Source organism: Mus pahari, chromosome 6 (genome assembly GCF_900095145.1).
Source record: "Mus pahari chromosome 6, PAHARI_EIJ_v1.1, whole genome shotgun sequence".
NCBI lineage: Eukaryota > Metazoa > Chordata > Mammalia > Rodentia > Muridae > Mus > Mus pahari.
This window is the reverse complement of record NC_034595.1, coordinates 74,274,800-74,288,592: the sequence shown is the minus strand read 5'-3', so window position 1 is coordinate 74,288,592 and position 13,793 is coordinate 74,274,800. Positions and strand designations below refer to the sequence as shown.

Below are 13,793 nucleotides of genomic sequence, written 5' to 3'. Positions count from 1 at the left end.
GGCCATATTTTTCTGATGAATTCGAGGTGCTGTTTGCTGCTTGGTCGCACGCTTGCTTCTGCTCGGAAGGGTCTCTTTTCTTGATTTGCACAGAAACAGCATAAGGACAGTAGCCCAGCTTACTGCCAGCAACTATCTACTCCTTGGGATGCCTTCTACCAATGTCTCCCGCCATCAGCATCCTTCTGGCCATGGTGAAACAGTTCTGTAATCCTAGCACTCAGGAGGGTAGAGGGTTAGGAGAGGAAGGCCAGCTTGGGCTACATAGTGGGACCCTGTCTTAAACAAACAAACAAACAAAAAAACAAAAAAACAAACTAGAAAGCAACCACTACCCAGAGACTCAAAGCCCATGATCCCAGGGTTGAAAGGGAGAGGTCCAGTTGCCAGTTCTACAGTTCTAGTTTAGAGGCCCCAGATCCCCCTTCCTTTAAAAAAGATTTATCTACTTATGTATTGCTCTATTTGTGTGTATTTCTACATAACAAAAGAGGGCATCAGATCCCATTAGAGATGGTTGGGAGCCACCGTTTGGTTGCTGGGAATTGAACTCAGGACCTCTGGAAGAGCAGTCAGTGCTCTTAACCATTGAGCCATCTCTCCAGCCCCAAGTCTAGACCTTATTTATTTTTGATTTTTAGACAAGGACTCATGTCTAAGGCTGGGGTTGAACTTACTAATGTAGCCTGGAAAGACCTTGAAGTCTTGATCCTCCTGCTTCTGCCTTCCAAGTGCTGGGGTTGTAGGCATGTGCTTCCATATCCACCTTATGCACTATGGAGGATCATCCATGGCTTTGTGTATGTTGAGCAAATACTATACCAACTGAGCTATATCCCCAGCCTGGCCCACATGTCCTCGGTTGCCTATCTTTGGGATCTTTTGTGATCTGTTTCCCTTTTTCTTTGAAGTAGCTTAAGTGGGATCTATCCTACTAGAATCCCTGCCTGTATTGGCTGGTTTTGTGTGTCATTTTGACACAAGCTAAAGTTATCACAGAGAAAGGAGCCTCTCTTGAGGAAATGCCTCCGTGAGATCCAGCTGTAAGGCATTTTCTCAATTAGTGACCAAGCGGGGAGGGCCCATTGTGGGCGGTGCCATCCCTGGGCTGGTAGTCCTGGGTTCTATTAGAAAGCAAGCTGGGGAAACCAGGGGAAGCAAGCCAGTAAGCAACATTCCTCCGTGGCTTCTGCCTCTACTTCTGCCTCCAAGTTTCTGCCTCCTATGTGGGTTCCTGCCCTGATTTCCTTTGCTGATGAACAGCAATGTGGAAGTGTAAGCTTAATAAACCCTTTCCTCCCCATCTTGCTTCTTGGTCATGGTGTTTTGTGCAGGAATAGAAATCCTGACTAAGACACTGCCAGACCAAAGATCTAGCTTTATACCCAAGGAAACTCCCGAGGTGCTCTGTGAACTCCCCTGGCCTCTTTCCCTTTGCCCCACCCTAACCCCACCCAGCCCAGCTTAGCCAAGAACAGGAGCTTGTACAGTCACACCTTTTATTCATTGTCAGTGGGAAAAACACACACCACGTGGCACAGGGTTGATCAGTGAAGATGGTTGCTGTGAACACAATTAGAAGCAGCATGTCCAGAGGGGACAGGGCTACACTGGGGCTCCCCTAGTGAACTGGGGTACACCTAGGCTTCCTCACTGCTTAGAAGACCGTGCACCTGGGCAGCCTCCACCAAGCAGAGGGACCCATGCATTCTGAGAGACCCTGTCCTACCCCACACTCCGACAAAACTAAGAAGAGAAAACCCTGAAAAGTCTAGGGGGTAAAAAAAACCCCATGTTTTTCTGAGACTTTTAAATTGAGCACATGACTCCTTTGCTTTCTTTAAGCACAATGAAGGAGCTATGTAAGAAATGTATTCTTAGCCCCGTGGTGATTTCTAAATCCAACACAAAGCCCCACCCAGGGTGGATCTTCAGGAAATAACTTTTGCTTTAATAAATTTTGTGTAAAAATATTTACAGTGTCTGCTCACTGCCCTGCCTGGGAAGACCAGCGTGTCCTCTTCTTGCTTCCACAACCTTCTGTGTTAAATGGATTTCTGCTTTTGATGCTCTGCCATCGCCAGAGCAGAAAAGAACTGGTGCCTTGGCCAATGGGCTTGGTTTTCTCTTCATTTTAAAGGTACGCGAGTAATTACGCAGCTGCATGGATCGCAGCGGCACACACAGCAGCCCACGCTGAGGATTTTTAGGGATGAGAAATAAGGGGCTCATCACTTAGCCAGAAAGGATGAATGAGGATAGCAGGCATGAGAAGGCTAAATTTGGAACCACCAGATTCACAGACTTTTTGTAAAAGGATACAGAACCTCGAAGGAGAATTTGATATATCAGTGTTTTATCTGCATTTAGGTTTTCATGCCTGTGCGAGTCATACACAGATGTCTGTTGACCTGTGCTTCATGCTAAATGCTTCCTAAGCCAGAGCGGAGATGGGAGACCTCTCTCTTCCCAAGGCAAGGATGGACGCTCTACCACATGCTCTCCTGGGCATACTGAGTTTTAGACACCCAGGAGAATGTGGGAGCAAGGCTCAACCTGCCTGTGGCTTCTCCCATCAGCAAGAGGGCAGAGCCAGTTTGAGGGTCTGTTGGCTGTTTGAAACCCTTGGCCTAAACAGCAAATATTGCCCATGAGTGGGTGGTCAGAAGCCTAGAGTATCTGTCTCATAGGTAGAACTTGCCTACCAGCTTGGAAAAAGAAAAACAATTCTTTGGGGAAGGAAGATAGTGGAGAAGACAATGCAAGATGCTTCCAGGATTTGGTTAGCAGCCTCCAAGAACAGCATTGGTCCATGCAAAGCTGCCCAGAAGCGACAAGAGGATGCTTGAAAGTAGAGAGACTTCAAGCTCCTCTTCCTTTTTGGAAGACTGTAGCCTCAGCAAATTCTTGGCAGGAAACTTCTGAAAGGGCAAAAGTTCATTTGTCCTGCAGTTAGCATCTGGACAAATCAGATGGAGCAGAGAAGAGACTCTTGGAGAGCCTTGTGTTCAAATCTTGGCATTGTGTGTCTCTCACACAAGAGACCTCTCACCCTCAACCCTTACTTAACCTTAGCTTCCAAGCCTGAGTAAAAGTACTGAAAACCCCTATCTCCTTGGGCTGTGAGGACAAAATGAGATGCAGGCAGATACAAGCCTTAGAAAGCCAAGAAATTCGTTGTCATTGTGAGTTGGGCTAGATTAAACATTTGGGGGGATGGGGAGGAAAAGCTTTTCACCAGAAGATTCAGGTCCCAGCTGAGCAAGGTGGTTGGGCATTTATGTGTCTGTGGCACTGATGATAGCAAAAGACATGCTTAGCAGGCCGTTTGCAAGAGCTAAGGAGCCACCCCACGAAGCATCACCAGAGAAACCCCTGGCAGTACTACTGAGGCTAAGAATGCCTCACCCTTACCACGTGGCCTGGATGGACAGGTCAGGAAGAAGGTGGCTTGCTCCCTCCAAAGGCCACAAGAAGGAAAGTCTGACAGAACTTTGGACCACAGGTCAGAATCTACAAACATTTCTACCAGAAGGGAGGTGAGCACTTGGAAGTAAGTGGCAAATAGCGTATCTTCTACAGGGCAGTCTCCGCCACCACACGCCCCCAGCTTCACAAAGCGCTCTCTACGCCCACCCTGGCTGACGGCATCTCTGTACTAGACTGTTTTCACAAGCAGTTCAAGAGGAAGCCAACTGTCATCGCACATCAAAGCCAACCTCTGATCGCGAGGAAGCGCAGGCGAAAGTGAAGCGAGGAACTGGAAGAAGCAGGTGGATTTTTCTGGAGAGCATGCAGCACACTAGTTAGCTCATAGACCTTAAAATTCAGAAAGCGAAGGTGGTGAGCTTGGAAGGTGACAAAGTAGATTACCTGGCAGATCTAGGATGGAAGGGTTTAGGAAAAGCCTTTCGCGCGGAGTACGCCCAGCACATTCTTTAAGCATTTGGTCCATAGATAAGCGCAGCCCGGAAGCCTGAACAGCAGCCGCAAGATCCCTTTCTTCTAGCTCCTTCTATCTTAGGCTGTGAAAGAATAAGCCGATCCCTGAAAAACCAACCCAAACTCAGAAACCAGCTACCGAGATGTGGGTATGAACTGTGCTTGCCCGTGGTACGGCGATGTGCAAATGAACTGCATTTGCCCTTGCCCATGGTACCGCGATGTGGGAATAAACTGCGCTTGCCCATGGTACCGCGATGTGGGTATGAACTGTGCCTGCCCATGGTACCGCGATGTGGGTATGAACTGCGCTTGCCTATGGTAAGCTTCGTTTCTTACTCTGACGTCAGCACCTGAGGTGTGCGACAGAAAAGTCACTTGTGGAATTGAGAAAAGGTAATAAAGGGACATAGCAGAGACAGCAGGAACTGCTGGTGGCGAGAATATGGGTTCTCCAGGCCTGATGGTGGCCCTACCGCTTTTGCCTAAACATTTTCCCCCCTTGAACATCAGCATTTTTATATTCATTTAAATCTTTTTTTTAAGAAATCAAGTAATATAGAGTATATTTTTAATAGTCTAATAAAATGATCTTATCTCTTTGAAAGGGCACTAAAAAAATAAATATTACATAAAATTTTGTTTTTCTTAAAACTTCCACCCACGTGGCACCTAAACTTCCACAGGCTTTTCAGTTGGTCTTTCTGCAGCTTTGGGTGGCACCAGCTGGAGGACACACTAGTTCTGACAACTTGCCAGCTGCCTCGCACCTTCATCTCCGTTGAGTTCCACCTCCCTGTCTGAGACCGCAATCCTCCGCAGTTGTCTCGCTACCCTGTGAGCTTCCAGAGGGCATGGGATGGGTTTCTGTAAACAACCGTATTCTTAGCACCTTCAGGTGCCTGGCATGGGGCAAGTGTTCAACAAGTACTAGCTGAAGAAAGGACTCACTGAACGTTCCGAAGGCTGGGGCCAGAGGGGCCAGGTAGAGCAAGGGGGCAGGGCAGAGACCACCTCTCCGGGAATCCCGATAGCCCAGGACAGACCCGGTTTGGCCCTTTGACTGGGGGCCTGTGGGACCATGCTGTTTATTTGGACCATAATCCTGGGAACAACAGGATTGCAAAGCAAGTCCTCAGCCCCTCCTTAACCTCGCCTCTTGGGTCAAAAGCCAACTCTCCTAAGCCCAAAGGATGTTGGTTCTAGGCCAAGGCTAGAGGTGGAGCTAATGACAGACTATCTGAGGACAGGCTACTTGAGAGAACCTGTCTCTTTTGCAGGATGAGGTGGTCGCTCGAGGAACTTGACTGAGGAGAGAAAGGCTTGGACAGAGGAGTGGGTGAGCTAGAGAGTGAGGCTGGGACGCCCCTCCCCCCGGGGGGTGAGTGAGGCTGGGACGCCCCTCCCCCTGGGGGCGGGGCAGCAGAGAGAACATCGGGTTGGGAGGCTGCCATGCCTTTCCTGGCCAGGGGCCCTGCCCCTCACCGGCCTCTACTTCTGCATGTCACACTGCAGCAGCAACACGATGGACGGGTCGCTCTTGGCCGCCTCCTTGAACTCCTCCAGTGTAATCTGGTCATCCTTATCCTGGTCCATCTTCTTGAAGATCTTGTCCACCCGCTGCTGGGGTGTGAGCCCATCCTGGTTCATGCGCATCATGATCACGGTGCCCACCATCTTATAGATAGCCTGATGGGGCGAAGACAGGGGTGTGAACACCCAACTGGCAGGGAGGATTGGGGATGAACACAAGGGATCTGGGGTGGGCTGGGGGCACACTGGAGGAGGGTGGAGACACTAGAAAGAGACAAGGACCATTAAGACTGACTTTTTAGAGCTGGCTGGCTTAGCGGGAACAGGTACTTGCTACACAAGCCTGCTGACCTGTGTTTGGTCTCCAGAACCTGCATAAAGGTGGAAGGAAAGAACTGACTCCACAAAGTTGTTCTCTGACCTCACAGGGTCCAGTCATGTAACTCTGAGTGGCCTGGATGACGCTATGTAGACAAGGCTGAACTCACCATGCAGACCAGGCTGGCTTTGAATTCACAAAGATCCACCTGCCCCTGCCTAACTGAGTGCTGGGATTAAAGGCATGCACTACCACACCCAAACAACATATATAATATTGTTTATGTTATCAACCTAATAAGCACTTTAAATGAATCATGCCTCAAACTCAGCTCTTCAACCCGTTTCCCAATTGTCATGCCTCTAGAATTCCCTGTCTCAACAGGTAAGGACTTATTCTGCTAGATTTCAAAGCAAAACAAAATAAAACAACAACAACAACAACCAACAACCAAAAACAAAAAACAAAAAACAAAACAAACAAAAAACCCAAGCCATTCTCTGAGACAACGTTTCTCATCTGTAGCCCAGGCTGGCTTGGAACTCAGGATGTTGCTCAGCCTGGCCTTGAACTCACAATCCTTGTGCCTCAGCTTCCTGAGTGTTGGGATTACAGAAGTGCACCACCATGCTTAGTTCTGTCTTTCTCCTCTCCCCTCCTCCTCACACATACATCCAGTTCTTCCGTTCTAAACACGCCAGCTTGAATTCTCTAATGGGCGCTCCGTAGACTTGCTGTCCACTGTTCCCACAGTCTGTGCGTGAAGGCAGCCTCCTCCAGCTCCTGACTGGGTGTCTGAGGCAGTCTTCTAACTGGTCTCTCGGCCTCTGCTGCCAACGAGCTTCTCTATCAGCTAATCGCCACACTCTGCCTCAATGGCTCAAGGATCAATGCCCTCTGTCGGATCATCTTGCCACCATTCCCACTTCTGCTCACAGCCCTTCTGCCCCAGGGCCTCCTACCACACTGAGAGCCACGCAAACCCAGCTTCACCCCCCTGAGTGGTTCACTCTGCAGCCTGGACGTGTTAGCTCCTCCCCATTCCCCCCCCCCCTTCCCTTACTTTGCTCATTTCCATACCATTTACTGCCTGGCATGACCCAAATTTACTTATTAATTCACTAGAAGGAGTTTCCTATCAAAACACATGACAGAAAGCAAAATTAAAAAACAAAAACAAACATTTAGTGTGTGTGTGTGTGTGTGTGTGTGTGTGTGTGTGGTATAGACTACAGCAAGAACCATGGCATGTCTGGGGGGGACAATATGTAGACATTGGTTCTCTCCTTCTACCATATGGGGTCCCAGGGCAAACTTAAATAACAAGCACCCTTACGTGCTGAGCCATCTCTCCAAACCTCAATACTTATTTCTTGAAAAACCAAATGAATGAACTCGACTACCCTAGATTTGATTCACTGATGGCTGCCACATGCTACCTTCTGTTTATCTGGGAAAATGGGGTATCACCATCTACCGCACAGGTTAAATACTGTGCAAGGGACCAGAAGGACTGTGGTGGAGGAATGCTGGGAAATGGCTAGGCTCAAGAACACTGCACGCCCACCCAGCCCCAGCCGCACCTCGATGATCTCCAGCATCTCCAGCCGTGTGATGCGCCCGTCACCGTCCAGATCGTACATCTCAAAGGCCCAGTTGAGCTTCTGCTCGAAGCTGCCACGGGAGGTGACAGAAAGGGCGCAGATGAACTCCCGGAAGTCGATGGTGCCATCTCCGTTCTTGTCGAAGGTGCGGAAAGCATGCTGCGCAAACTTGGAGGCGTCTCCGTAAGGGAAGAACTGAGGCAGGGGTGCGGATTATTGGGGCGCAACAACAACTTCACCCTCCCCACCTAGCCCAACCTGCTGAGCTCTGCCAGCTTTCGGGTCCCCATACCTGTCCACCCCGCCATGCCACGCCCCACCTGAGTACCTTGATATAGAGTTGCTGAAACTCCTCCAGGTTGAGAATGCCGCTGGGGCAGTCCTTCAGGAAACCCTTATACCACTGCTTTAGCTCCTGCTCACTGAACTCCGTGTTCTGGACCAGGTCTTCCAGCACCTCGGGGGCCAGCTTGCTGTTGTTTTTCCCCATGGTGGGCCTGGAGAACAAAGGGCTCCTTCAACATGGCCCAAGGTAGGAGCTCATCTGGGCAAAGTGGCTCTCCAACCTCATCCAACTTGGGCCCTTCTTCACACTCCCCGCCCCATAAGGAGCCCGTCTTCCTAACATCTGTCAGCATCTGTCCCTCCTCATTTCCCCAGCCACCCATTCAGCAAGCTCCGCCTCCCTTCAAGGTGCTCAGCTCCCCATCTCCCGTTCTCAGATAGAGACCACTCTCTGGATAGTGGGGTTCTCTCTCCCCACAAGAGGACATCCTCTCCTCTTACAGCACCCCGTACTTCAGAGCAGACCTCTCTTATAAGGACATCTCCAGTCTTTCCAGGTGGCAGCTGATGCCCTCAATGAATGAGGGTAGGATATGGCCCAATCTTCATCCTTACCTTCCTGTCATTCACAGTAAGTACCCCTGGTCCATAGGGCAAAGCCTCAACTTAACTTCCTGCTAGCAAGAGTTGTCTGTGTTCAGCACCCTTCCCCCTGGGTAGGCTCAGCACCCTCCTCCCAGGGTAGGCTCCTCTCCTACCAATGTCCCCCAGGAACCGTTTCTCAAGTTCTTCCTCCAGGCCTTCCTGGGAGCCCCACACAGGAAGCATCTCTCCTTCCTTCCTGTGTACAAATAGAAGTCCCAGCCTGGAGCAGACGTGACCCTGATTAACCATCTTGCTTTTCATTAACCCATTCACTCCCCGAGTATTTGTTGAGGGCCTGGGCTTCATGTGAAGGTAAAGATAAGACAACCCAGCTTTCAGTAGCTCATAAGAGGTTTCTAGAGATAGATGACGGCTTCTAAAGGGCCTTCGATCCATGCCAACCTGGAGGCTTTAAAGCCTTTGCTTTAAAATGTTTGCAAGATAACATTCATTCCACAACACGGGATGCTTACAATATGCCAGGTCCTGGACATCTAGAGATTTTTATTTTAATCTTCCTTTGGCTGCAATGTGCAAGACGACTTGAGGCTGAAAGATGGCATAGTGATTAAAAGCACTTGCTGCTCTTTCAGAGGACCCAGCACCCATGCCAAGTACAACCATCTGTAATTCCAGCTCCAGGGCATCTGACACCTCTGGCCTCCAAGGGCACCTACACTCATGTGCACATGTCCTCAGGCAGAAACACACTCCTACACATCATTACAAATAATTAAAAACAAATCTTCAATAAAAGATGACTTAGAGCAGAGAGGACGGAGCAGTACAAGGACTTGACATACAGTTCAACTGGAGAGAGGCGGAAGGATTGAAAGGTCCTAAGGAGGGAGCTTACTGACTGGATTTAGGGCTGAGATGAACACAGAAATCAAGGCATATGGTCTGCAAGTTAGTTACAGGATATCTCTGAACCTCAAGATCCTCTTCTGTGCATGAGATCAAGGAGCAGCGAAGCTGGCAACACGCTTCTAGAGCTACTAACCTCCCAGCCCCAGAAGATGAGAAATTCTACAGGAGAAGCCTAGCATGCTATCTTGAGGAGCTTGGGACTGCACCAGTGGCACAGTCAAGGATGCTTCTGGACCACCCATAGGTGGAGTAGAAGGACCATCCTCAGCTGCTTCCTCCCCCAAAGACTGAGTAAGCTCAAGGCATACATAAGGAAGTTAAAAACCAGGAGAGCAATGGTGTCTGATGGGGGAGGCCGAACCTCTTCCCCTGGCTCTTGTAGGATGTGCCTGAGTTTCTGCACGAGGGGCTGGGTCTATGTGTAGGAGGGTTGTCAAAGGATGAGGCTGCAAATCTGTCAGAGCACACACGTCTGTATGTGTCATGGTGTCTGTGTGGTCCTCACTTTCTGCTCCCTTTCTTCTCTCTCCTGTGCTACCTTTCCACCTTCTGTCTTCAGGGTCCTTGTCCGTGCCCTACCCCTACTTGGCCCTGGACCCAGTGAGGTTCAGAAAATATCTCCTCTTAGATTGTCAGAAATGCAAAATAGGAAGCACCCTTTGAGACTACTTCCCCCATCCTTACTTTAGTGTGTGTGTGTGTGTGTGTGTGTGTGTGTGTGTGTGTGTGTGAGAGAGAGAGAGAGAGAGAGAGAGAGAGAGAGAGAGAGAGAGAGAGAGNGAGAGAGAGAGAGAGAGAGAGAGAGAGAGAGAGAGAGAGAGAGAGAGAGAGAGAGAACAGTGGAGGGGTTCCAATGAGCATCCAGGCTGAACCCCTACCACTTGCTTGAGCCATTCTCTCTACACCATGGCTGTCTTTTCTCAGCACAGACTTTCTCCACCTCCACCTGCCTTCTGGGAAAAACACCTCTGCTCCTGTGGTCTCAGTGGGATCATTTTGCTGGAGTTGCAGCCCATAATCTCTGACTGGCAGAAACTGTATATCCAACCTAGTGGATGCCCAAAAGCACCTTGGCTACAGCCAGATTCACCCTCAATTTGAACAACTGATCCCCACCACCCCTCTCTCTCTCTCACCCCTGGGTTTGAGGTTAAGGAGAAGGAAAAAAGAACCTATGGATTATTTCAGATTCCCCTCCCCCTTTTTCTTCAGTCCTGCTTGTCATCGGGTCTTATGTTGGCCCATGGTTACAGGGCTTACCTGTCCCACAGGAAGGGCCCTCCTTCTGATACCTCTGTTTCAAGGGATGATTTCCCATAGTTACAATGCATGGTATAGGTGGCCCTCTGAAACTCTAGAATCTTCTAGAATCTCATCTCAAGGGTAGGGTAGAAATAGCTATACCCACACATTCATGACCAGACTCTAAAACTCCAAAAATCATCTCGAATCTTGTTTCAAACTGCCCACCTGTTGCTCTTCATCCTCTGCTGTTCTATCCATTATCCATCTTCCTCCTCCTGAGCCATGTGTCTCTCAGCTAGACTCCACCTCACCTATATGCTTAAAGAGTTCCTCTGCCTTCCCCCTTCTCTTGGCTGACACAAGCTGCAAGCTGCCTTCATTCCTTCCCTGAAACATTCTTCCTTGCAATCAGCAAGGAAGCAGTGGTCAGGCAGCAGCATGAAGTCAGCCCTGTGAGCACAGGCAGACCCTGTGAGGCTATGGTGTGGAACCCTCACCCATGCCCTGTCTTCTGACACTTATCTAATGATCTAGGACTCGAGGGGAGAGTCCCCAGGTCTTTCTGCCCCAAAGTAAGCTTTCTCCCTTCCAATGGGACTTAGACAATTTCTGAGCATCTTGGACAGGGGGAAAGGTGCCTGTTTCTTACTGTTTCTAAGTCTGTCTTCTGGAAGTTTTCTCCTGTGCCTGCTGCACATGAGCATCCTGCAGAAGCTTGAAGGCAGAGCCTAGGATATAGTCACGCTCAGTGAACGTCACTTAGATTATGAGAGAAGAGCAACAGGCCCTTCCTCTTGGAACGATGTCACACTGTTTTGTTTGTCTGTGATCTCCTTATCAAGCCTACTTCAAAGACAATAGAACCCAGAGTCAAAGAAAGGAAAGGTTCACCCAAGGTCAACTGGAGCCCATCAGCTGCAAAGCAAAGACCAGCTCCTATCTGGGTGCGTGCTCTGATGAAGTTGTATCTTCTGGAGGGCCATGCTTCAGTTGAGGAGCATCAAAAATCTCTGGCCCCCCCCTCCGTTCTCAGAGGTTTCTTCTAGAGGGTTCAGGGTTAGGGGGTTCAAGTGGAGAGGTGGCAGTAAAAAGTAGGAGGGACTGAAGGAGGCAATAATCCCACACCCTCGCCTAGCTTCAGAGGAGCTGGTGCTGAAGCGGTTGCTATGGTGACAACAGCTCCCTGGTCAGGAGATTTTTCTCTTTCCCTCTCCTCCCTTTGCTCTTCTACAAGCAGCAGCAGTGATGGCAGTGACAACCAGGTCTTGTTCCTCCCCTTCATAATAAAAGGCAAAAGTGACTCATACAAGGTGAGCTGTGTTGACCACCTATAATTTGGAGCTTTCATGCCAGGGTAGCCTGGTGGTCTGGAAAAGACCCCTAAGAGAATGAGCCTGTAGGATATGAAGGAGGGAGTAGCCTGAACCTTGGCCTGAGTGAAAAGGATGTCCCTACAGTGATGGCTGGGGCCTCTCAGGTCTACTCTGAGAAATATCCTAATGGTTTGAACAGGGCTTTGTTCTCCTGTAATCAGCTGTGGAACCAGAACATGTCAGACCTGGAAGGTTGCTCAAGACCATTTCATCGAACCCTCCTCTGTCCTTCTCTTTGCCCATCTCATGAGGAATCTGAGAGGGAAAAGCTTTGGCTAAAGTCAAGCAGAGATCGAGGCGAAGGCAAGGCTTGCACCCTTCTGCTTCCTCATTCAGACATAGGGAAAGGAGAAAATGAGCCCACATGGACTCATCTTTGGCTTCATCTCTGCAAACAACAGGAAGCCGAGAGAGGGAGCAACAGGCACAAAAGGGACAGAGAAGACAGGATTACAGAGAGAGGACCCAGTGCGTTCCTGGGTGAGGGGTGATGAGGTATAAAGACTAGAGCTATGGGGTGGTCTCCTGGGAGGAGCATCCCTGATTTATGCTCCAGGCAAGATAAAGGTGGAAGAGTGTGGGACCTCTGTCTAGTTTGGAGGCTACTAGAAGGGAGATGGTGACTGGGTCTGGAGTAGGAGGCTGGGGGTCTTCATCCTTCCCTTAGGTACGCTGTGAGCTGTCAGCATAAGGGGCAGAGAGAGTGTAGTCAGAGAATGTATTTGCTATCGAGGTCTTTTTGGGAACAAGACCCTGAGATGTGAATGGCAGTGAACTATTGGTGTCGGTGTGGGCTACCTCCAAGTAGAGGTTTCCATGAGGCTTGGCAAACCACTGACTCTAGAGGCAAGAGAAGACAGGGTGACTGAAACCTCTCTTCTAGCACCAGTGACACCGCACACCCCCCAAGTAAGTGTGTGTGTGTGTGTGTGTATTTGCACTGGAGCCAGAGGAATGGTTGTTCTTACCTGAGCTAGGTTTAAGGAGGCAGCTGTACCTCCTTCTTGAACTGGAGACCCGGCTTGAAGTGAAAGTCCCTGGCCCAAGGCGGGCTTTCCAGATGGTTGTCCACCTATGACAGACCCAGGGTCAGAAAGATGGATCTGAGCAGATGAGGATGGGAAATGAAGGCGGAGGAGGAGGGGCTCAGGGCCTCCGCCCCGAGAGGTTGCTTCGAGGACCCGGCCCCACCCTCATTACCTGAGGCCGCTCGCCGAGTCGCTAGAAGGCTCCGAGCTTGGGCGGCCGCGGGGACGAGGCTGGCTATCAGGCGGACACCAGGCTCTGTAGGGTCCGCGTCGGAGCCGCCTCCCCAGTTCTTGTATCACTATTTGCTTCTCGAAGGCGACACGATTTGCATAAGACCCGCCTTCTCTCAGCAACTTTGGACATCGATTGGTTCGGCTGACACCGAGTGACAGGCGGGGTTTCAGGTGGGGATGGGGTGGCCTGTGAGTCTAGGCTACCACAAGAGCGCGCCCCGCCCGTCCGCCCGCGCTGACCTTCCCCGAGTCGCCGGGATTGTAGAGGGCTGTACCCCCATCTGTTCCTCAACCCTGAGGCTCAGAGCCTGGGTCACAGTTTGGAGCGAAAAGTACCGATGATTAAAGTGGGTTCGAAAAAAAAAAAAAAAAAAAAGCCCTCACCGTTGCTATGGGAACAGAAGAACCACAGTTGAATCTCTAAGCCTTCTCTTCCTGGGCCCCGGCGGGGGTGGGGGTAAGATAGGGGGTGATTCATAAGATGCGACCCCATCTCTCGTCCCGCCCGAACCTGGAGGGGGATCAACGAGGAGCTGCGGAGTGGCAAGGTGGAAAAGGGAAGATGGGGTGGTCAAGAACTCGCGGCTTTGCACCAGTGCCCCTCCAACCCACTCCCCTCCTGCCGTTTAGCAGAGGGGAGGGTGGGTGCGACACGAGCTGGTTGGATGTAGAAGTATCCTTTACCTAGACACACGAGGGTGTGGGCTCCCTCCAG

The 13,793-nt window shown here is 50.3% G+C and overlaps 1 protein-coding gene across 1 annotated transcript; it reads right to left on the bottom strand.

The window, feature by feature from the left end:
* Positions 1-1,485: 1,485 nt before the first annotated feature.
* Positions 1,486-13,358, bottom strand: Hpcal4 (hippocalcin like 4). The gene is made up of 5 exons (XM_029540428.1): positions 13,017-13,358; positions 12,785-12,888; positions 7,727-7,895; positions 7,378-7,593; positions 1,486-5,631 (listed from the first exon to the last, which is right to left on the bottom strand). Exons 3-5 carry the CDS (start codon positions 7,886-7,888, stop codon positions 5,434-5,436), a joined length of 576 nt encoding a protein of 191 aa, XP_029396288.1. The 5' UTR covers positions 7,889-7,895; positions 12,785-12,888; positions 13,017-13,358; the 3' UTR covers positions 1,486-5,433.
* Between the last annotated feature and the right edge of the window lie 435 nt (positions 13,359-13,793).